Consider the following 26,042-nt stretch of genomic DNA (forward strand, 5'->3'; position numbering starts at 1 on the left):
CCTTTATATAGATCGCACAAGTCCCCCTGTGTTAGATATCGCCCCCATAGTGCTGCCCATGGCCCCTATATGGATCGCACAAGTCCCCCTGTGTCAGATATGGCCCCTAGGCTGCTGCCCAAAGTAAAATAAAACCCTCTTTCCTTATCTCCTCCAGCGCTGAGCTCCCTCCTGTCTGGCTCCGTGCTTCTGTTCTTCCACTTCCTGGTTCTCAGTGCGGTCATGTGATCGGCACAGCAGGCTGAGCTCTCTGCCTGCCTGATCACAGTGGAAGCAGGGACACGGAGAGAAACGCTGCAGGGGGTAAGTAAAGCTTTTTTATTTTAGAATGAGCAGCAGCCTGGGGGCCAAATCTAACACAGGGGTGGGCATGTGCGATCACACTGGGACGCAGGCTCATATAATATGCACCGCTGCCCCAGCCCCTCACTGCGTGCGATTTCAGCACCATTGGTGATGGACAGCGGCTGTGTATATTATATGAGCGGGTGCAGGAGATCAAAGGCTGCAGCCCGCAGCGTTCCCCTGTGCTCCAGAGCTGCTGCCCCCACCTCCCCTGGACGCTGCAGTGTACATATACGTATATCCGGCGTATAAGACGACCCCCCACTGTAGCCATTATTTTAAGGGGGTAAAAAGTCGTCTTATACGCCAGTATATACGGTATAATATGTCTTATATTCTAGGTTCTTAAAGTAGCCACCTTTTGCTTTGATTACTGTTGTGCACACTTTTGGCATTCTCTTGATGAGCTTCAAGAGGTAGTCACCGGAAATGGTCTTCCAACAGTCTTGAAGGAGTTCCCAGAGATGCTTAGCACTTGTTGGCCCTTTTGCCTTCACTCTGCGGTCCAGCTCACCCCAAACCATCTTGATTAGGTTCAGGTTTGGTGACCAGGTCATCTGGCATAGCACCCCATCACTCTCCTTCTTAGTCAAATAGCCCTTACACAGCTTGGAGGTGTGTTTGGGGTCATTGTCCTGTTGAAAAATAAATGATGGTCCAACTAAACGCAAACCGGATGGAATAGCATGTCGCTGCAAGATGCTGTGGTAGCCATGCTGGTTCAGTATGCCTTCAATTTTGAATAAATCCCCAACAGTGTCACCAGCAAAGCACCCCCACACCATCACACCTCCTCCTCCATGCTTCACTGAGGGAACCAGGCATGTAGAGTCCATTTGTTCACCTTTTCTGTGTCGCACAAAGACACGATGGTTGGATCCAAAGATCTCAAATTTGGACTCATCAGACCAAAGCACAGATTTCCACTGGTCTAATGTCCATTCCTTGTGTTCTTTAGCCCAAACAAGTCTCTTCTGCTTGTTGCCTGTCCTTAGCAGTGGTTTCCTAGCAGCTATTTTACCATGAAGGCCTGCTGCACAAAGTCTCCTAGACTAAAGTTGTTCTAGAGATGTGTCTGCTGCTAGAACTCTGTGTGGCATTGACCTGGTCTCTAATCTGAGCTGCTGTTAACCTGCGATTTCTGAGGCTGGTGACTTGGATAAACTTATCCTCAGCAGCAGAGGTGACTCTTGGTCTTCCTTTCCTGGGCGGTTCTCATGTGAGCCAGTTTCTTTGTAGCGTTGGATGGTTTTTGCCACTGCACTTGGAGACACTTTAAAAGTTTTCTCCAATTTTTCGCACTGACTAACCTTCATTTTTTAAAGTAATGATGGCCACTCTTTTTTCTTAGCTGCTTTTTTCTTGCCATAATATAAATTCTAACAGTCTATTCAGTAGGACTATCCGCTATGTATCCACTAGACTTCTGCACAACACAACTGATGGTTCCAACCCCATTTATAAGGCAAGAAATCCCACTTATTAAACCTGACAGGGCACACCTGTGAAGTGAAAACCATTTCCGGTGACTACCTCTTAGGTCTTTGTGCGCACTAGAAATGTGAAGTTTCTCAAAAAAATTTCTTGAGAAACTTCTGGGAGTGGAAGATTTCCGGACCTCCGGAAAAAATCCGCACCAAATCCGCATGCATCCGAATGCACGCGGATTTTCCCGCAGGTTGTTCCCTGCGGATTTTGCAGACTGTACTGCCGAAATCCGCAGAGTACCTGCGGAAAAGAATTGACTTGCTCATTTTCTCAAGAAATTTTCTCAAGAAATTCTTCTCAAGGAAATTTCTTGAGAAAAATCCGCAGTGTGCGCACAGCTATTTTTTTTCACATAGGATTTGCTGGGAAATGTCTGCACAAAGATTGCAGACATTTCTCAAGAAATTTCCGCTGCAAATCCGCGGGTAAAACGGTCTAGTGCGCACATAGCCTTAAAGCTCATCAAGAGATTGCCAAGAGTGCAAATCAGTAATCAAATATACACACACACACACACACACACACACTATGGCGGCTGTAACATTTTCAGTTTTTCAGATCTTTCTCTTTATAGGTATATTTTTGAGTAACAGGTAAATTGTTCTTTTATTATTCTATAAATTACTGACATGTCTCCGAGTTTCCAAGCTATAACATTTTTATTTATTTTCTGAAAATGAGTCAAAAATAACCAAAAAACTGCATTGCTTTCAGACCTCAAATAATGCAAAGAAAACAAGTTCATAATCATTTAGAAACAACAATACTAATAATAATGTTTTAACTCTGGAAGAGTTCAGAAATCAATATTTTTTGGAATAACCATGATTTGTAATCACAGCTTTCATGCGTCTTTGCTTGTTTCCACTAGTCTTTCACACTGCTTTTGAGTGACCTTATGCCACTCCTGGTAGTAGAATGAAGTGCACTATGGTTGGAATTCAACTGACACTGGAATCGGTGTGTTGAGAAGCTGATTTTTATAAAACTGTACAGTGGTCTCTTAATTTGTGCCAGGGATATAGATATATACACACACACACACACACACACACACACACACACACACCACACACTATATAGGCTCAGTTTCCCACTTACTTGAAGAGGAAGCATAATCTTTCTTTTTTTTTTTGCATGGATTCTGTGCCAGAATTAAAGTACACACAACTTCATGTGAACATACCCGGAAGGTTAACTTTTACTTTTAAACATTGACTGTTGTTAGACATCACGTAGTTTTCCTTTTAAATGCCACTTGTGATAGTTTGTGTGATATATTCTGTCTGCTTCCTTGTGCAGAGCTGTCTGCAGGCAGGGCAGTGTTGGGCAGAACTTACATCTCTGCTGGGTTCTGGAGAGTTTTTCATAGTGTCTGGTCTTCCCTAAGTTATATGAACCATCTGTATTTTTACTCTCATGGGTGGCCCATTCCCTCCTTTTTTTATGGTTATTTTAAACTATACTTGTTCTCATATATGTTTGTATTAAGTATTAAGCTGTTATAGTGTGATCAGATACATTTACAGCAAGTTAAATGTAAACTTGGGAGTGTTAAATCCCATGGAAAGTTCAAGTGATGCAGTTTGTTGTCTTTGTCTATTTCTGGGTCATTGCTTAAGGGATAAAATATTTGTTTTCATTGCAAAATGTCTTCAGTATGGTTTAAGTATGATTTATGTATCAAACAAGTAGTTTCAGATGTGTGTGTGTGTGTGTGTGTGTGTGTGTGTGTGTGTGTGTACATGTGTGTGTGTGTGTGTGTGTGTGTGTGTATGTGTATGTATGTATGTATGTATATATATATATATATATAATATATATATATAAAAATTTGAATAACTTGTTACAATTACATGCTTTTTTGACTTCACAGTATAGCACAAAAGATATTGGCGGCATAACAATCGATGGCAGCACTGCCGGCAAAGCACCACCAGTGTTTTCCTGAAGTGGCTTCAACTGCCCCTTGTACATTTTATATACTGTAATGTTGTGCTATATTTCAGTACATTATTCACATGGATATAGTCTTTGATGCCACAGACCTAGTCCGACGGTATTGGGAGAACATAAATTGGTTTCCCCACAATCATTTTCATCAATAGATTTTGGAATAATAATAATTACCACAGTTGGATGTGTTAAAAAAAAAAAAAAAAATCCTGTGCTGAGATATCTTACATATGTGTTCCTGCTAAGTACTGTGTATTGGCCGTGTCTGACCGTACAGCGACATGGTCCGATCATACCACATCTCCTGGGCAGGGGAGGAAGTAAAAGCGAGTATACAGATAGCACAGCACGGGATCACATATAATCCTTTCTTTGAGGTAAAACATTTTTTAAAACCAGGCAGGGAAATGTTTTACCTCACAAAAAGAATAATCTATGATTCTCTGCTGTAATGTCTGTATACTCTTTTTACTTCCTTCCCTGCCCAGGAGATGTGGTGTGATTAAACCATGTCCCTGTACGGTCAGACACGGCCATTACACAGTACTTAGCAGGGGCACATTTAGAAGATTATCTCCGCTCAGGAACTTTTTTTTTTTTAAACTCCAATTGTGGAAATGAAGCAATAGATCTTGGAATAATAATAAAAGTAACTTTTAAACTTTGTGGAAAAACCTTATTACGTCTTGTTTGAGGTAGATCAACCATCCTCATGTTTTACCCCCCCCGCAGACGCCCTCTAAATCATGTCTTAATGACACAATGTGGAAGATTGGGAGCCATATAGGGAATGTAACTGAAATTCCAGGGGCTATAAAGTATAATTGGGGATAGTTATCCATTACTTCTGGATGACTGTAGAATGAAATGCAATAATGCAAATCGTGGTTTACTTGAGCAACAATCCTCTGATAGTGTCATATAGCATGCCTTTTAAACTAAGAAAAATATAAAAATTGCAGATGGGTTTTTTCCAATCCGCAGCATGTCAATTTCTTGAACAAACATTGAGTTTGCTGTGCGCAATTTCCCCATAGACTTGCATTAGATGCGGAAAACCTGCAGGGAAAAAACGCATGTGTGTTTTTTAATGCATTTCTGCTACTGAAACGTATCAAAAACACATATATGCATCTAAGAATTTCAATACTAGGAAGTTTCAAAAGCAAAGTAACTTTTATATAAAGCATGACACACAAAACAGACAAAGCAATAAAAAACTCATGTTAAATGCACAGAAAACGCAAGTCAACTAAGGTGCAGAAATTCTGCACTGTTAAAAACTCAAGGAACTGATCGTGGGATCGTAGCCTAAGGCTATGTGCGCACGTTGCGTATTTGCATGCAGTTACGCTGCGATCTGCACCGCAGCGTAACTGCATGCGTCCTGCGTCCCCAGCATAATCTATAAAGATTATGCAGGAGACGTGCGCACGTGGCGTATTAGAGCGCAGTGTTTCGGCTGCTGCCCGAAGCGCGCGTTCTAAGAAGTGACATGTCACTTATTCCGTGCGCTCTGCTTGCATCCCCCGCTCTGTCTATGGGAGGGGCTGCAGTCAGAGCGCATGAAATCAGCTTTTTTTTTTCATTACGGACTCTTTCTGCAGCAATTTGAAGCGCACATGTGCTGTTCAAATCGCTGCAGAAATTTCTGCAGGGACAGAACGCTACGTGCACACATAGCCTAAGACCGCAGTGTGTATCGGGGACCGCAGCGCTGTCGCTGTTATCACTCGTAATGAGAGCAACTGCAATAAATCCAGAGTCCTCATTGTGAATATTATCTATACTATGAAACAATCAATATGGCAACGCTGAAATGAGACATCAACTAAAACAGGTATGTGACACACAATAATAGGCTATCCTGCGTTACATAGGCAAAGCAGGAGTGTTGCTTCAGTTACATTGAGCTGTCCGCTCACCTGACATTTCGGCTTTTTAAAGCATGTATTCTCCATAAAACAACAATACTGGAGTTTTCTTGGAAAACCACAATGCCTCACTAAATTGACAACTGGGTATTCCCTCTCTCAATATTGTACAGCCAGCAAAGATAGCAGATTTTCCATGTAGTAGGGTGTAGTGATGAGCGAGCACTACAATGTTCAGGTGCTCGATACTCGAAACAAGCAAGCCGGATGTTTGTACTGAGTCAATGAAAAACTCTATTTTTCCGGAAGATCTTCAGGTTTCCCATTGACCTTCATTGTACACAGCACACGAGTCACGCTTATCCAAACATCTGACCTGCTTGTTTTGAGTAGCGAGCACCTGAGCATGGTAGTGCTCACTCATAACGAGCAGGGTGTTAAAATGAGACAACATGTAAGGAAGCTGTTTAGGTGGTGATTTGTTGGCCTTCTTTCCTAAAACATGTGACAATGAAATAGTTTAGCTGAATATGTAAAAGCGGTGCGCTCTTGTGCTTCATATACAGAGCCTCTAATTAATCTCCTTTTCTTACTATTTATAGAGGCAAGGGGGAATCCAAGGTGAAGCTGAAACGGTCTCAGAGTTTTGGAGTCGCCAGTGCCAGCAGCATTAAACAGATCCTCCTGGAATGGTGCCGCTCTAAAACAATTGGCTACAAGGTAGGATGTCGAATCCCGTGTAAGTCATTTATATCGGCCAGCTGCTTGTCTGTGTGTGCGATAGAACAAAGTATGACATAAAAATCATTACTTCTGCTTTATTTTCTATACTACCATATAGTTTCTACATAATACAATGCAATTCCAAAATAATACCATCATACCCTTCTAAATAATAATACTTACAGAAGATGGCTAATACTACCACAAGATAGCTTGGCTGCTTCCATAGAGGGCCAAACTCAACTCAGTAAACTCTCATACGATCGGTAGGTCTCGTTATAGATGATGTCCACTACGTGGACAACCCCTACTCATTCCCCTTCTTCACCCCGTAAAATTAAATAAGCCTATACTCCCCTTCGGTGCGGCTGCTGTTCCAGCTACTTCATACATCAGCCACATCTGAGGTGAATATAGGCTTATTTATTTTTATGGTGGTGAACAAGAGGAATGAGTAGGGGTTGTCCAAGTAGTGGACAACCTCTTTAAGGGCTTTCATAACACTATACTTCTATAATACATTAGTACATATCAGGTCAGGTTTTGGTGGGTTTTTTAAAAATTAAGGAAATAATCCGGAGGATCCAATAATTGTATAGTCAAAGAAAAACCCCTTTTAAAACAAAATATAACTTTTTTTAGTAATTACTTTAAAAGCAAGGTAGCTCCAAATATTAAAAAGGGACAAGGTATTCAGAACAGATAAGGAGATAAATGTACAATAGTGTAGATAGGGAAATATATGGACTGTCTGTCCCTAATACACCCTAAATTTATCCCTCTCTGTCCGTGGAGGTGGGCACACTAAAAATTGCTCAACGTTGGTAAGATCTATATAGTCCTAAAAGTGCCCTATATTGAAGACGCACCAAAAAAAAACGATAAATCCCTATTAGAACAGACCAATGTCTCATATCCAATATTAAATATATTCCTCAGATCCATGATATTGATGTTGATGATGATAAACCAATTACAAAACAGTATTGATAAGAAAGACCCCCAAGAAAGGTAAGTGAGGGGTGTTCAGAGTATACCTTAGCATAAAGTGCAAACGCTGATAAAGATGCAGAAATTCATGGTAAACTGTCCCAATGTGCTTCTCCCCCCCCCCCCCAGGTTTTGGGTTCATTAGGGGACTATAAGTAAGTTACATGGAGCCTCAGTAATGAACTACTTGGGATGGTTTACTTTTTCTATATATCTCATGCCTTTTAGAGTTACCTTGCTTTTAAAGTAATTATTAAAAGTAAAAATTTTTAGGGGGTTTTCTTTTCTTTGGACGTACATATCAGGTAGGGGAGTGTTTTAATGACTTATGATGGCCTAAGTCCATCATAAGTCGCCTCCTTGCCTTTGATGCAGTATTGCACGCCGAGCCCTCATCTTTCCTGGCAGATGATGGTTGAATTATTCACTCATCATCTGCCTCGAACAGCCACGGGTGGAGTGAAGCTTTGCTCCACCTGAGGCTGTTTAACTGTTAAATGCCCCTGTCATACCGTTCTATCCCCTTATCAGAGCTCCCAGGACATGATCTAGGGATGCTGATTTGTTGCCAGGGGTCTGTTGAAGACCCCCTATGTTTGTTGTCATGGTTCTCCTGTGAAAACTAGCCCATAGCTGACGTTTATAGAAGACCTTGATTTCTCCTACGTAAAGCAATGTTGTGGCATTGCTGTATATAGCACAAGCGATCAGATGATCGGAGGTTTAACTCCCCTAAGGGAACTAACAAATAGTTGTTTTAAAAAAAAAGTTATAAAAAAATAGAAGTTCAATTCACCCCCATTTTCCCCACCATTAAAAATTAAGAAATATAATTTAAAAAAAATACACATTTGTTATCACTGCGTTTTGTAAAAGTCGATCTATCAAAATATAAAATAAATTAATCTGATCCGTAAACGGCGTAGCGAAGAAAAATGAATCAAAACGTCAGAATTAGTGTTTTTGGCCGCTACAACAACAATATAAAAATGCAATAACGTGGTCAAAACATGGTATATACCGTATTTTTCGGACCATAAGATGCACTTTTTTTGCCGCAAATGTTGGGGGAAAGTGGGGGGGGGTGTCTTATGGTCTGAATGTAGGGCTTCGGGGAATGAGGGTGCTGCGGTGGAGCGGGTCATCGGTGGCACGAGCAGGCTGTAGCAGCCTGCCGTGACCACGTGGGCCCGCTCATTACATATGCACACCCATCCTCCCGCCCATCTCTCAGCGCTGAAGCCGGTGCTGATAGGTGGGCGGGGGGTGCGCGCATAGTAAACAGCCGGCCGTGATCACCCCTAGCAATTACAGCCTGGAGTGATCATGTGCGGCTGTATTCACTGCCCCCCACGCATCATCATCAGCGCGGGGTGCAGTGAATCAGTACACTCACCATTCCCCTGCAGCACCGCGATGTCCTCCTGATTGCCGGCTGCGCTGTGTGGAGACTAGCGGGGCTCACAGCGATGACGTCATCGCTGTGCGCACGTGTCCACACAGCGACGCCGGCACAGACAGAAGGAGATCGCGGTGCTGCAGGGAGCGTGGCCGGCTCGACACAGCGCTGCCGGCACAGACGGAGGAGTGACGCTGTGTGGAGCGAGGCAAGGTGAAAATAAATGTTTGTTTTTTTTTTTTTATGTGTGTGCCGCAGGATGGGCGCATATGAGCAGGATGATAGGCATATAGCTGGATGATGGGCGCATATGAGCAGGATGATGGGCGCATATGAGCAGGATGATGGGCGCATATGAGCAGGATGATGGGCGCATATGAGCAGGATGATGGGCGCATATGAGCAGGATGATGGGCGCATATGAGCAGGATGATGGGCGCATATGAGCAGGATGATGGGCGCATATGAGCAGGATGATGGGCGCATATGAGCAGGATGATGGGCGCATATGAGCAGGATGATGGGCGCATATGAGCAGGATGATGGGCGCATATGAGCAGGATGATGGGCGCATATGAGCAGGATGATGGGCGCATATGAGCAGGATGATGGGGGCATATGAGCAGGATGATGGGCGCATATGAGCAGGATGATGGGGGACATGTAGCCGGATATATATATATATATATATATATATATATATATATATATATATATATATATATATATATATATATATATATATATATATATATATATATATATATATATATATATATATACACAGTTAGGTCCAGAAATATTTGGACAGTGACACAATTTTCGCGAGTTGGGCTCTGCATGCCACCACATTGGATTTGAAATGAAACCTCTACAACAGAATTCAAGTGCAGATTGTAACGTTTAATTTGAAGGTTTGAACAAAAATATCTGATAGAAATTGTAGGAATTGTACACATTTCTTTACAAACACTCCACATTTTAGGAGGTCAAAAGTAATTGGACAAATAAACCAAACCCAAACAAAATATTTTTATTTTCAATATTTTGTTGCGAATCCTTTGAAGGCAATCACTGCCTTAAGTCTGGAATCCATGGACATCACCAAACGCTGGGTTTCCTCCTTCTTAATGCTTTGCCAGGCCTTTACAGCCGCAGCCTTCAGGTCTTGCTTGTTTGTGGGTCTTTCCGTCTTAAGTCTGGATTTGAGCAAGTGAAATGCATGCTCAATTGGGTTAAGATCTGGTGATTGACTTGGCCATTGCAGAATGTTCCACTTTTTTGCACTCATGAACTCCTGGGTAACTTTGGCTGTATGCTTGGGGTCATTGTCCATCTGTACTATGAAGCGCCGTCCGATCAACTTTGCGACATTTTTCTGAATCTGGGCTGAAAGTATATCCCGGTACACTTCAGAATTCATCCGGCTACTCTTGTCTGCTTTTATGTCATCAGTAAACACAAGTGACCCAGTGCCATTGAAAGCCATGCATGCCCATGCCATCACGTTGCCTCCACCATGTTTTACAGAGGATGTGGTGTGCCTTGGATCATGTGCCGTTCCCTTTCTTCTCCAAACTTTTTTCTTCCCATCATTCTGGTACAGGTTGATCTGTCTCATCTGTCCATAGAATACTTTTCCAGAACTGAGCTGGCTTCATGAGGTGTTTTTCAGCAAATTTAACTCTGGCCTGTCTATTTTTGGAATTGATGAATGGTTTGCATCTAGATGTGAACCCTTTGTATTTACTTTCATGGAGTCTTCTCTTTACTGTTGACTTAGAGACAGATACACCTACTTCACTGAGAGTGTTCTGGACTTCAGTTGATGTTGTGAGCGGGTTCTTCTTCACCAAAGAAAGTATGCGGCGATCATCCACTACTGTTGTCTTCTGTGGACGCCCAGGCCTTTTTGAGTTCCCAAGCTCACCAGTCAATTCCTTTTTTCTCAGAATGTACCTGACTGTTGATTTTGCTACTCCAAGCATGTCTGCTATCTCTGATGGATTTTTTCTTTTTTTTTCAGCCTCAGGATGTTCTGCTTCACCTCAATTGAGAGTTCCTTAGACTGCATGTTGTCTGGTCACAGCAACAGCTTCCAAATGCAAAACCACACACCTGTTATCAACCCCAGACCTTTTAACTACTTAATTGATTACAGGTTAACGAGGGAGACGCCTTCAGAGTTAATTGCAGCCCTTAGAGTCCCTTGTCCAATTACTTTTGGTCCCTTGAAAAAGAGGAGGCTATGCATTACAGAGCTATGATTCCTAAACCTTTCTCCGATTTGGATGTGAAAACTCTCATATTGCAGCTGGGAGTGTGCACTTTCAGCCCATATTATATATATAATTGTATTTCTGAACATGTTTTTGTAAACAGCTAAAATAACAAAACTTGTCACTGTCCAAATATTTCTGGCCCTGACTGTGTTGTATATGTATGTATGTATGTATGTGTGTATATATATATATATATATATATATGTATATATATTAAAATATATATATAAGGATGGGGATTATATACAAGGCAGGACGTGGTACCTTACTAGAGGATTTGGGGACATTACCCCCACAACAGTGTCAGCAGCAGGTCCTCGTCCCATAACGTGTCATGACCACATTTTTTGCTTAAAATTATATTTTCCTATTTTCCTTCTCTAAAACTAGAGTGCGTCTTATGGTCAGGTGCGTCTTATGGTCCGAAAAATACGGTACCTTAAAATACCAATAATGTCAGTTCAGGCCCCAAAGTAAAATCCCTCACAAAGCTCTGTATCCCAAAAACAAAAATGATGCTAGTCTAGTATCTCCGTAATTGTAATTTTTTGCTATTTCACCATACATTTAATTTCCTCCTTTGCAGTACATCACATGATAAAATGGATAGTGCTGTTCAAAAGTTCAACTCGTCCCTCAAAATATAAGTCCTCACATTGCTAGATCGATGTAAAATAAAAAAAAGTTATTATCTTGTGATAAGGAGAGGAAAACATGAAAGCGCAAAAAATTGCCTGATACTTATCAGTGTTATATCTCCTGCAGATCTATCAGTTATACAGAGCTCATGAATATGCTGGACTACCTACAGCACTCCAAGTAGGCCTGTAATGATAATCTACTGCTGATTAAACAGTGATTTTAACAAAATTACACTAAGCAGCTCAGTAAGTGACACATCACTGGAATCAGGGTCTCTGCCCCTACGTACGTTATGCTGCTCTCAGATTAGGTGTTTACAACCTGGTGACAGATTCCTTTTAACCTATTTACGGCCTAGGACGTACCTATACATCCTAGGGTATGTCTGTTAACGAATGCCAGCTCATGTGGTGAGCCCGCAATATTATTCATCGTGCGTGTCAGCTGATCTTAGCAGCAGACATACAGCTAACAGACACGGGTGGATCGCCAATTACAGGCACCAATAGGTTTTCATGACTGTGTGCGGTCAGCTGATGACTACTGTCGCTGTCATGATTCACTTCCTGAGAATGCCAGCAGAGCGCAGGCATTCACACGATAGCATTTTCCTCTGAACAGCTGAAGCGATCAGTCAGTGAATGTGTCAAGTACTCTGGGAGGACTAATGAGATCAGTAAAAAATAAAAAAAAAGTTTAAAAAATATGAAAAAAAAACCCTAAAAGTTCGAATCGCCCCCTTTTGACCCAAAACAATAATACAAAATAAATTTGGCATTGCCGCTTTCAGAAATGGCCGATCTATCAAAATATAAAATCTAGTTAATCTGATTTGGTACACGACATAGCAAGAAAAAAATCAAAACACTGGTTGCCGCAACATTGTATTGAAATGCAATAACATCGCATCTATTTTATTATTTATTATTAGTATTATTATTTTATAGTCAATATGTAGTTTTGAAAAGACTTTCCAGTTTCAGTTCACCTATGCATGTAAGGCTATGTTCACACTTCCATTGTTTTGCCTCAGTCACAATCCGTCGTCTTGAGGAATTACGGTGTCCTGCAAAATATTTTGCAGCGTTTTTTCCCCATAGACGTCTAATAGCAACGGATTGTGACTGATGGCCCTGCGTTACATCCGCCGCCTGATGATCAGTCGTTTACTGACTGACCGTCAGGCAGGAGCAACACTGAATGTACCGTGTTCTGTTTTGTTTTTTTGTGCAGCGGATCGATTTTTTTTTTTTTTTTTTTTTTTTTTTTACTGTGAGCATGCGCAGTTTGCACACAGTAAAAAACCATGATCCACTGTACATGCAGTTCCAGCGGCCGGAACGATCAGCTTTTCGGCCGGCTTTTGAGAGCAATCACCTGATTGCTCAGAAAAGCCGGGCGATCAGCTGATTGCTCAGAAAAGCCGACGGCCGGGCGATCAGCTGATTGCTCAGAAAAGCCGACGGCCGGGCGATCAGCTGATTGCTCAGAAAAGCCGACGGCCGGGCGATCAGCTGATTGCTCAGAAAAGCCAACGGCCGGGCGATCAGCTGATTGCTCAGAAAAGCCGACGGCCGGGCGATCAGCTGATTGCTCAGAAAAGCCGACGGCCGGGCGATCAGGTGATTGCGCAGAAAAGCCGACGGCCGGGCGATCAGCTGATTGCGCAGAAAAGCCGACGGCCGGGCGATCAGCTGATTGCTCAGAAAAGCCGACGGCCGGGCGATCAGCGCTGATTGCTCAGAAAAGCTGACGGCCGGGCGATCAGCTGATTGCGCAGAAAAGCCGACGGCCGGGCGATCAGCTGATTGCGCAGAAAAGCCGACGGCCGGGCGATCAGCTGATTGCGCAGAAAAGCCGACGGCCGGGCGATCAGCTGATTGCTCAGAAAAGCCGACGGCCGGGCGATCAGCTGATTGCTCAGAAAAGCCGACGGCCGGGCGATCAGCTGATTGCTCAGAAAAGCCGACGGCCGGGCGATCAGGTGATTGCACAGAAAAGCCGACGGCCGGGCGATCAGCTGATTGCGCAGAAAAGCCGACGGCCGGGCGATCAGCTGATTGCTCAGAAAAGCCGACGGCCGGGCGATCAGGTGATTGCACAGAAAAGCCGACGGCCGGGCGATCAGCTGATTGCGCAGAAAAGCCGACGGCCGGGCGATCAGCTGATTGCTCAGAAAAGCCGACGGCCGGGCGATCAGCTGATTGCTCAGAAAAGCCGACGGCCGGGCGATCAGGTGATTGCACAGAAAAGCCGACGGCCGGGCGATCAGCTGATTGCGCAGAAAAGCCGACGGCCGGGCGATCAGCTGATTGCTCAGAAAAGCCGACGGCCGGGCGATCAGGTGATTGCACAGAAAAGCCGACGGCCGGGCGATCAGCTGATTGCGCAGAAAAGCCGACGGCCGGGCGATCAGCTGATTGCTCAGAAAAGCCGACGGCCGGGCGATCAGCGCTGATTGCTCAGAAAAGCTGACGGCCGGGCGATCAGCTGATTGCGCAGAAAAGCCGACGGCCGGGCGATCAGCTGATTGCGCAGAAAAGCCGACGGCCGGGCGATCAGCTGATTGCGCAGAAAAGCCGACGGCCGGGCGATCAGCTGATTGCTCAGAAAAGCCGACGGCCGGGCGATCAGCTGATTGCTCAGAAAAGCCGACGGCCGGGCGATCAGCTGATTGCTCAGAAAAGCCGACGGCCGGGCGATCAGGTGATTGCACAGAAAAGCCGACGGCCGGGCGATCAGCTGATCGTTCTCCCTCTCTTGTTTTTATGCTTTCTCATGCCAATAAATTCCATTTCTTGCCACCCGTTGTACAACGCATCAGTCACAAGCCTCAAGCAACGCAGGTGACTGATGCAAAAAAAAACGGAAATGTGAACATAGCCTTTGATAGATCGATAGATGGTTATGGTTTTATGTTTGATTTCTGCACACAATAGTCTATATAAGGCTATGAGCGCACACAGCGTGTTTTTGACGCTGCCTTTTTGTGCGTTTTTACAGCGTTAAGGTGCATTTTTGGTTATGTTTTGATGTGGTTTTGATCACTGTGTTTTGCAGTAAAACGCAGGAAAGAATTGACATGTCCATTTTTTTAGCTCAAACGCACCAAAAAAAAAAAAAAAAAATTGTGTGTGGACAGTAAAAATGAAAAGTCATAGACTTTACTGGGGAATCAAAGTCATGCAGTTTTGAGCCCAAAAACGCACCCGATAAACGCTCAGTGCGCACATAGCCTAACTGTGTAATAAGGGTGTAAACACTACAAGAATGTCTAATGGCAAGAGTAAATGATGTCCAAGATTGCACGCATGAAAATATGTAGATAATGAGTGTATCTGGAAATAAATATTTATAGTTGCAGATCTAGCTGAGGTCGGCATTGTCCATGAATTCAGAATGGTGTTTACTTAGTATTTATATATGCGACAACACAAAGTGTTCTGCCGATGAGAGAAGCTTTTGTAAACTGACCAAAGATGAGATGCAAAAACACTGGCTGCATGTAACCGTTATTCTCCTCCTAAGTCGGGATTCATTTGTCTCGTTCACGATGGCCGACACAACTTTATGGGGCAGAATAATTGTTAATAAGATCATTTTTGTCTCCATACAGTATGAATATGGTCAGATGCACATCCCTGTTTACATGGGGCATGTGTTCCCAGCAAGAATAATTTCATAGCCCACATGATCCAATCAGCCACCAAATAAGCATTTTGCTCTCATGGTGGATGATTAAAGGGAACCGGTCACCAGATTTTGTCCTTCTAAACTAAAACTAGCACCTTAAGCCGCACCTGTGCTGTATTCTATAATGGTGCACGTTACCCCCTGACAAACCCCCCCCCCCCGCCCGTAGTCCTTCAAAATACCTTTAATACCTTTATAAAATTTCCCGCTCAGTATGTAAATTGTCCAGTCCAATGGGCGTCGTATTCTGTGCCTCCCGTCCCTCCTTTTGCCGGTTTTCTTAGCTGATTGACATGGATAACGTCTTGGACGCTGTCTACATAGGGGGGAAAAATCTCTTGCATGCGCAAACATATTATCAGCTCGCGCAGGCGCACTTTGCTCTGACCTGTTGCGTGCAGTGTTGAAAACATAGATGCACCTGCGCTAATCTGCGAGTTCTCTGCGCAGGCGCAAGATTTTGCCTGTCGATATGGATGAAGCGGTGATGTCATCCACATCGTCGGGCAAAATCTCGCTCCTGCGCAGAGTACTCGCCAATCTTATTGGCCCTGCCAGCAACAGAGCAGAGCGAAGTGCGCCTGCATGAGCCAGGAATATAGAGATTTTGCCCGCCTACGTGGATGGTGTCCAAGGCGCCATCCATGTCATTCAGCGTAGGAAGACGGCGAAAGGAGGGACAGGAGGCACAGATTAGAACGCCCATCTAACCGGACTGGACTATTTACATACCAGGCAGGAGATTTTATAAAGATATTTTTGGGGCTACATGGGGGGGGGTCAAGGGGTAACATGCACCTTCAAGGAATGTAGCACAGGGGCGTGCTACTTTTAGTTTAGAAGGCCAAAATCTGGTGACAGGTTTCCTTTTAATTTTTGTTGGGACATTAGTGCTTTTATCTCCATGCAAGGTTTTCCCTTGTTAAAACAGTTGCACTGACATATTGCACAGACCGTGCAAACTCGCCTCGAGCCGAATGTTCTGTAGACTCGCAATATGTATAGTAAGATTAAGTGCCGGCCAGAAAAAAACATCTCAGTTCAATTTTCTATCTCAAACTGTTTCTGAAATCCTACTTTTTTCTTTCAGAACATTGATCTGCAGAACTTTTCATCCAGCTGGAGTGATGGGATGGCTTTCTGTGCTCTCGTCCACTCTTTCTTCCCAGAAGCTTTTGAATATGATGCTCTGGTGCCTGCAAATCACAAACACAACTTTGAACAAGCGTTCTCTACAGCGGAGTGAGTACTGCTCCTGCAGTGGATATAAAAAGTATACACACCCCTATTAAAATGCCAGGTGTTGTCATGTCAAAAAAGTCATTCAGTTCCTTTGGGTAGGAATCTACCAGCATGGCACATCTAGAGTTTGTAATCTTTGCCCAATCTTCCTTGCATTAGCTCCAAATCTGTCAGATTACAAGGCATCTAGGTACAGCGTCTTCTTCAGGTCACCAACAGACTTTCAATTGAGTTCAGGTCTGGGCACTGGCTGGGTCATTCCAAAACTTTGAGCTTCTCTAGACAAAGCCATTATTTTTTTTTGTTTGGTGGGATGCTTAGGGTCTTTGCAATGCTAATAAGTGAAATTCTTCTTTATTTTTTAACTTTTGTTCTAAAGGGTTTGTTGCAAGATTGACTGATATCTAAAACTGTTCATAGTTCACTCCACCTTAACTAAAGTTTCCATTCTAGCATCCAAAAACAGCCCAGAAGCATAATGCTTCTCTGAACTGTAAAGTGCTGTGGTAAAGATAAAAATTATTATAATGCTACCTCCACCATGCTTCGCTGTGGGTATGGTGTTCTTTGGTAAATTTTCTAAATTTACGTTTCGTAACTATAGCCAAAAAGGTCAACCTTGGTCTAATCAGACCATACTCACTTTTCCCACATGCTTATTTCAGACTTGATGTAGGTTTTGGACAAATATAGCCTTGTTTGGATATTTTTTTTCTTTTGGCTTGTGAGGTAGGCTGGCTAGACTCAATCATTTTCTTATAGACCTGAAGAATGCAGGAGATTGTCACATGCAGTACAAAACTAGAACTTCGCAGAAACTCCTGCAGCTCTTTTAATGTTGTTGTTGTAGGCCTCTGGCAGCCATCCGGACTAATTTTCTTCTTGGTTTGTTTTTTTTCGCAAATTTTAGTTGGATGCTCAGTTCTAGGTAATGTCATTGTTGTGACAAATTTAAGCCACGTCTTGATGACCATCTTCACAGTGTTCCATGGTATAACTAATACCCATGAAAAAAAATGTGTACTCCTTTGCTGTGTTGTAAGTGGTTTACAGACCATGTCTTTTTCTGTAAAAAAACAACTAAGAAAATGTCAGGAAAAACTGTAGTAGAACAGCTAATCTTTAGGGTCTGTACGCACTGGGAAATTGATTTTCTTAAGAAAATTCTGCACCTTCTGGCTGAATTCCGCAACCGCGGCAAAATCCGCACCTACATTTTTGCCGCGGTTTGTTGCGGATGTGCCGCGGTTTTTCCGCGGGTTGATTGCTGCGGTTTTTTACCATTATGGCAAAAACGCAGGTACCTGCGGAAAAGAAGTGACATGCTACTTCTTTTCCGCTGCAGAAATTCTGCAGCAAAACTTATAGGAAAAAAAAAACGCAGTGTGTGCACAGCATTTTGAATTTCCCATAGATATTGCTGGGAAAGGACTGCAGAAAGGTTATTAACAAAAACCGCACCTTTTCTGCAGCAAAATCCGTGGCAAATACTCGGCAAAAAACGTAGTGTGCGCACAGGGCCTTATATGGGATAATCAGAATCACTGTAAATGATTGCAGCTGTGCATTGACAACTACTTAAAAGGAATCTGTTGGTTGGATCAAAACTTTTATGCTGTCTATATGTGCATATAGGTCATAGGAAGCTGAATAGAATGATATATGCGTTCCAATATCTTTTTTCCAGAGAATGTTTGTTTTTTCTTTTATGAAAATGAGCTGTTAAAGGCTATGGGCCAGACACTGATCTACATGAGAATCTGCCTCCTGAGCTTATTTTAAAGAAAAGGGGGAAGTTACCAGTGTGAGACATGTCACTAACACAGTACAGTAGAACTGAACTGTGTTTTCTTACAAACACATTTGCTGCAGCTCTCACAGCTCTGCTGTACTGCAACAGCATTTCACACTGTCTGCCTGTGAGCTGGAGGCTGAAGCTTAGAGGAACCTGCAGAAGTGTCACTTATAATCACACACAGCTCTGCAGTGAGATCAGGATAGCAGAGAGTGGACATCACATAACACATTTAAGTAAATCTTGGATATTTCTGGAATAAGACATCAGAACGCAGATCTCAAGATATCATTTTATTCAGCTTCCTATGACCCGCAGGCCCATATAGACATCTTAGGAGAGCTTATCCTACTGAAAGATTTCATTTGACAAGAGTTTAAATATGATTGATTATGAAAACATCCAAATTCCCAAATATAAGAGGGTGCTCACACTTATGCAACCACATTATTTTAGTTTAGTTATTTTTATTTTCCCTCTGAAAACGATTTTTGATTTTCAGTGGGTTTGTGCAGATTATGGGTGACATTAAAGATGGTAAACGTTCTGAAATTTTTCTTCACGTTTTTTTTTTTTTTTACATGACGAAAACATGGCGTTTTAACAAGGTTGTGTAGACGTTTTATAGCCACTTTATGTCTCCATTTAGCATCTGTCACACCATAAAATCACTGGAGGGTATTTTTTATGTTTTACATGCAGCCTTAGTGAAGATGGATCTGAATTTCTCTTCTTTAAACATTAGGCTATAATCCAGTATGGGCTGATCGATAAAACTGAATGTTCTTCTGGAGGTGGTTGTCTTTTGGGGGTTTTATTTCTTTTGTTTTGAGTGTGACAAAAACTACAGTTCATACACATAATCAGGATATTATCGTAGGCTTTTCTAAGCAAAAGTAAAAAGTTGAGGGAGCCATGGGACAATATTTTGTCTAAGGCTGCTTTCACAATTCCGTTTTTTTCCTTCAGTTGCAATTCATCACCTTAAGGAAATACAGTATCCTGCAAAATATTTAGCAGGATTCCGTTTTTTCCCCATTGACTTGTATTAGTGACAGATAGTGACTGATGGCATTGCGTTGCATCCGCCGCATGGCGGATCAGTCGTTTAGTGACTGACCGTCTGTCGGGAGCAACGTGAAAAGTAGCATTTTTCCTCAACGGCGAAAAAACTGATGCCGACAAATGTGTTATTAGTCGTGGGGCTCGCGTGTCATTATAATACCGTGTGGGCCCCGGAAACACGAATTCTGAGATCGCTGGAACTCTGCTGGTAACAGAGGCGAGTATTGGACTTTTCATTCATAGGCGCGCACATAGGGAATGAGAAGAGACTGTCCAACTAGTGGACAACCCCTTTAAGATCCACAAGATGAGCACTGATTGTCCTTTCCATTGTGCTGATCAGCTGGAATCTAATCTGTCATAAAACAAAGTCATTGTTTGTAAAGCCAATCTAATATTTAGCTTTTCATTAAGATTTTATGACTTTCTATGCGTAATAGACTTTATATGGGAAACCCAATGATGTGCAGAAAAGTACATTTCCCCGCTGCTTAGTCACAGCAGTTATTAAAACCATTTCCCTGGATTGTGCAAAACCTTCATTACACATAATTCTTCATGGTTTAGTCATTTTATTTTGTGTGGGTGAAGGCAGGTGATCTGAATTGTACTGAGTGAGCACCTTTTTGTCATACAAATACCCTCAAAATGTGGTAGTGTTATAATAAAGTCCTTGTTCCACCTGGACAACACCTTCATAATATAAAGCCAAGCTGATTATTGCAGATCACCACAGCTCTGCTTCTCCAAAATTTAGCTGTGTTTTCTCTTCAGACAATGCTCCAGGACAATGCACATTGGAGCAGGCTAGTTTAATGATTCGTGGTCACTAGGGATGGGCGAACCCGAACGGTAAGGTTCGTACCAGACATCACATAATGGAGCAGGCCAGTTTGATGATGGGTGTTACGGATGGGCGAACCTGAATGGTAAAATTCATGGTGCTTACCATACTCTGCATACTGGAGAAGGCCAGTTTGATGACGCGTAACCACTCAACAACTAGGAGTTACGGAAACCATTGACAGCACTGGTCAGAGGAGATGAGAAGTGGGTTTACTGCAGCTGCCGCAGTTGGGCCTAACTGTTAGATACAGTTAGCACCTACCGTATATACTCGAGCATAAGCCGAGGCACCTAATTTTACCACAAAATCTGGGAAAGCTTATTGAGACGAGTATAAGGGTCCCGTTACACGTAGCGACGTTCCAGCGTTCCTGACAACAATATGACCTGGTCAGGATCGCTGGTATGTCGCTACATGGTCACTAGTGAGCTGGCAAACAGGCAGATCTAATTAACGATGCAGCAACGATACGGCGATCAGTATAACGACCTCTGCGGTCGTTGGGACCCTGTCACACAGCAGCTATTCTGATGACTCAGACCTCGATAGAGGCGTAGTGTTTCCACCCAGGTGTGCCAATGAGGGACGCTCGTCGTTATGGCATCAAACACAGCGATGCATGCTGCCCAGCGGGACACCACCGATCAAAAAAAAAAAACCCAGGACGTTCAGGTAAGATCGACGATATCGCAGCGGGGGGCCGGTCGCTGCTACGTGTCACACGTAGTGAGATTGCTAGCGAGGTCGCTGTTATGTCACAAAACTTGTGACGTTTCATCGATCTCGCTAATGACATTGCTATGTGTAACGGAGCTTTAAGCCTAGGTGGGGAAATACAGCAGCTACTGGTAATTTCAAAGACAAAAATAAAAACCAATAAAATATGTGCCCATCCACGTATCCTGTATTAATGTAACCATCCTCGTATCCTGTTACTAAATCCTTGTGCCCTGTAGTAATGTGCCCATCCTTTAGTAATATCCTTATACTGTTCCCCTTTTTATTCCCTATTATGCCGTTGTTCACACACCACACACACACACACACACACACACACACACAATTATTCTCACCTGTTCTCCGTTCCCGCGTTGTCCTCTTACCTGCTTCTTGTGAACAGGCACATAGACCTCTCGATGATCGCGGCCAGTGCACGAGGCCGCCGCTGCGGTCAGCGCTTTACTTCAGTTGAATGCACCGCAAGCATTCAACTGAAATATGCCGCAAACCATTCAACTGAAGTAAAGCGCTTATACTTTAGCATATACAGTAATTTGTAGATAAATGAGAACATATACTGAATTGGTCAACTTGTAAAGACACTGCGGGACACTTTATCTACTATTCCTGCGTTTGTAGTCTTACCTGGCTACTACGTCACCCATCTCACCCCCCTTTTTAATCTATCTAAATTGATACATTATTAAACAGTTTTGCAAGAAAAGTATTAACACACATCCATCATTGTAACACTTTTTAGGTTCACATTCTGTTTCTTACAATATTTTCCGATTTTCTTATGCAGGGGGAAATGTAGCTGTGTATGGGAGAGAAACAAAACCAAAGATCTATTAAGGGAATTGTATCAAATTAGATACAGTCATATGAAAAAGTTTGGGCACCCCTATTAATGTTAACCTTTTTTTCTTTATAACAATTTGGGTTTTTGCAACAGCTATTTCAGTTTCATCTATCTAATAACTGATGGACTGAGTAATATTTCTGGATTGAAATGAGGTTAATTGTACTAACAGAAAATGTGCAATTCGCATTTAAACAAAATTCGACCGGTGCAAAAGTATGGGCACCCTTATCAATTTCTTGATTTGAACACTCTTAACTACTTTTTACTGACTTACTAAAGCACTAAATTTGTTTTGTAACCTCATTGAGCTTTGAACTTCATAGGCAGGTGTATCCAATCATGAGAAAAGGCATTTAAGGTGGCCACTTGCAAGTTGTTCTCCTATTTGAATCTCCTATGAAGAGTGAAAACAAAGATTATTCAACATAGTTGTTCAGGGGAAGGATACAAAAAATTGTCTGAGATTTAAACTGTCAGTTTCCACTGTGAGGAACATAGTAAGGAAATGGAAGAAAACAGGTACAGTTCTTGTTAAGCGCAGAAGTGGCAGGCCAAGAAAAATATCAGAAAGGCAGAGGAGAAGAAGAATGGTAAGAACAGTCAAGGACAATCCACAGACCACCTCCAAAGACCTGCAGCATCATCTTGCTGCAGATGATGTCATGTGCATCGGTCAACAATACAGCGCACGTTGCACAAGGAGAAGCTGTATGGGAGAGTGATGCGAAAGAAGCAGTTTCTGCAAGCACGCCACAGAGTCGCCTGAGGTTTGCAAAAGCACATTTGGACAAGCCAGTTACATTTTGGAAGAAGGTCCTGTGGACTGATGAAACAAAGATTGAATTGTTTGGTCATACAAAAAGGCGTTATGCATGGAGGCAAAAAAACACGGCATTCCAAGAAAAGCACTTGCTACCCACAGTAAAATTTGGTGGAGGTTCCATCATGCTTTTGGGCTGTGTGGCTAATGCCGGCACCGGGAATCTTGTTAAAGTTGAGGGTCGCATGGATTCAACTCAGTATCAGCAGATTTTTGACAATAATGTGCAAGAATCAGTGACGAAGTTGAAGTTACTCAGGGGATGGATATTTCAGCAAGACAATGATCCAAAACACCGCTCCAAATCTACTCAGGCATTCATGCAGAGGAACAATTACAATGTTCTGGAATGGCCATCCCAGTCCCCAGACCTGAATATCATTGAACATCTGTGGGATGATTTGAAGCGTGCTGTCCATGCTCTGCGACCATCAAACTTAACTGAACTGGAATTGTTTTGTAAACAGGAATGGTCAAAAATACCTTTATCCAGGATCCAGGAACTCATTAAAAGCTACAGGAAGCAACTAGAGGCTGTGATTTTTGCAAAAGGAGGATCTACAAAATATTAATGTCACTTTTACGTTGAGGTGCTTATACTTATGCACCGGTCAAATTTAGTTTAAATGCGGATTGCACATTTTCTGTTAGTACAATAAATCTCATTTCAATCCAGAAATATTACTGAGTCCATCAGTTATTAGATATATGAAACTGAAATAGCTGTTGCAAAAACCCAAATTGTTATAAAGAAAAAAGGTTAACATTAATAGGGGTGCCCAAATTTTTTCAGCAATGCTCCATATTCATTCTAAAGCAGGTTTAGGCACAAATTGCTTAATTCCTTAGTGAAGTCCTCCTACACCATTCAGCTACATTCTTGGTACCCGGCCCCTAATTTCACAATGGCCGCATCCCTAGAAGGATCCTGAATAGCCTCATCTGCAAGAATAACTTGTTTTACACAGTTTCCTGCTGTCATTGTGAAGACGAGCGCTGATCAGGGCAGCGTAGACAATGTAGACAAACTGCGCAAGGCGAGTCTGAATTTAAAGGAAAGGCTATAAAACACATAATTTATATAATTATTAGAAAAAAAGGTTAAAATCCGTGTAATTAAATAAAAGGGCCAATCGTAAAGCAGTTGGTTTACAGTAGAAAACAAGTTGACTGGATGAAAAGAAATTCCTGTGGACATGGAGAGTATAAAATAGTGTTAACCTGATGCACCCGATTCCTTGCACATCATTTTGTCATGCCTCAGAATACCTTGGGTATCCATTTACTGTGTATTGTTATGGTTACCCCTGCTTTGCTTTTGAAGATTAGCTTCATTTATTACAATAAAAGCTGCTGCAACCTGAAGCGTCTTCTGTAGCGCACATCAGACTTGATGTCGGTCACATATACTGTAGCGCAGCTGAATGCAGACTGGTGAACAGTGACTGGGGCAGCATCGGTCTCTTCTATTGATCTGCACATGTATAGGAATTATATCATCTGTTTTTCTGGGGCCTCATTCAGACGTCCGTTTTTTTTTTTTACTCGAGTTTTGTTTCCCTGTTTTTTCACTTAGAACCCAGTATAGTCTATGGTTCTACATTTTTGTCCATGTATTTTTGTGGACCGTGTGTCTGCAGAAAAATCATTGTGACTTGTCTGTTTTTCCTTTTGAAGTCACAGATCACAATTACACAATTATTTAAGTCTATGGTCATCTGTGTGATGTCCATTGTAATGAATAGAGGAAGGTTTATTTATGTTTATCATACAAGACAATAATTAATGAAACGGACAGTAAAAAAAGACACTGACCGACCGCTGCTGAAAATCCCATGCAAAACGCGGATGAAATTCACACCTTTTTGCAAACAAGAAACATCATTGATTTCTGAATAAAGCCTAAAGGCCGCTTTACACGCAGTGATATCGCTAGCGATCTCGTTAGCGATGTGACACGCCCAGATCGTTGCTACGATTTGCCGAGATCGCTCATAGGTCGTTTTGTAGCGGTCACACGTACCCATCTCACAAACTACGCTACATCGTTCAGCGATATACAAGGGGCGCTCCAAAAGTAATGATTATCAATAATAAACACAATGAATATATTAAAAAAAAAAATATTTTTCTACATCGTCTCCTAACAAGTCTATACATTTAGTCCATCTTTTTTCTAAACTTAGAATTCCCTTCGAAAAAAATTATTGATCTTGACCCTCAAAAAAATCCCCAACAGCGGTTATCACGTCGCTATTGTCGTTAAATTTCTTACCCCGGAGGTGTTCCTTAAGGCGAAGAAAGAGAAAAGTCACTGGGGGCTAGATCTGGCAAATAGGGGGGGTGTACCACCAGTTCAAAGCCCGCATCTTGAATGGTTGCCATGGCAACTGCAGCTTTGTGAGCCGGCGCGTTATCTTGGTGAAACAGCACTCCAGCTCGCAATTTGCCACGCCTTTTCTCCTTGATAACCTCCCGCAATCTTCTTATTTGTTCTGCGTAGTAGGAGCCCGTAATAGTGGCTCCCTTCTCCAAATAGTCCACCATAATAATTCCTTCAGCGTCCCAAAAAACGGACGCCATAACCTTCCCTGCTGAGCTTGACGCTTTGAATTTCTTCAGCGTCGGTTTGTCGGCTCGTTTCCATGTAATCGATTGTTGTTTAGTTTCGGGATCAAAGTGGTGGATCCAGGTCTCGTCCATGGTCAAAAAACAAGACAAAAAATTCTCCTTGTCTGCTTGGAACTTTTCGAGATTTGCTATTGAAATGTCAACTCGTTTCTTCTTTTGCTCGTCGGTTAACATTTTTGGCACCCAACGCTTGGAGACCTTTCTCATATACAATTCTTTTGCAAGGATTCTTTGAATACTGCCATATGAGATCCCTGTGACCTCAGCTACATGCCTCATCACTCTGTGATCTGCCAATACAATTTCTTCAACTTTTTTCACCTTTTCTTCATTGAGGGACGTGGATGGGCGTCCTTCACGATGTTCATCTTCCGTCGATGTTCTTCCCAGCTTAAATTCCTTGGCCCAGCGTGGAATATGGAGGAGAAGAGTCCCCCAATGTTTCCACCAAGTCGCTGTGTATGTCTTTGGTAGTCATTTTTTTCAAGCAGAGGTATTTGATGACAGCTCTGAGCTCGGTTTTTTTCCATTTTGATGTTCACTCCTCGGCAGTTCATATTCAAATGAATGTAGCTCCCGGGAATCGTGGCCTATTTAAGTGATTTTATTTTTTTCCTGCACTAGTGGGTACCAGTGGGCTAGTGGACTAGTGGGTAGTGAGCCAC

The 26,042-nt window shown here is 42.6% G+C and overlaps 1 protein-coding gene across 1 annotated transcript in view; it reads left to right on the forward strand.

Annotated features, from left to right (window-relative positions):
- SMTNL2 (smoothelin like 2) overlaps nucleotides 1-26,042 on the forward strand; it is a 176,473-nt gene that overhangs the window by 135,630 nt on the left and 14,801 nt on the right. Inside the window, exons 7-8 of the mRNA XM_075335353.1 lie at nucleotides 6,266-6,383; nucleotides 16,483-16,634. Of these exons, the coding sequence (XP_075191468.1) occupies nucleotides 6,266-6,383; nucleotides 16,483-16,634 (270 nt within the window). The remainder of the gene's footprint in view (nucleotides 1-6,265; nucleotides 6,384-16,482; nucleotides 16,635-26,042) is intronic.

This window comes from Anomaloglossus baeobatrachus, chromosome 2, assembly GCF_048569485.1.
Source record: "Anomaloglossus baeobatrachus isolate aAnoBae1 chromosome 2, aAnoBae1.hap1, whole genome shotgun sequence".
Classification (NCBI taxonomy): Eukaryota; Metazoa; Chordata; class Amphibia; order Anura; family Aromobatidae; genus Anomaloglossus; species Anomaloglossus baeobatrachus.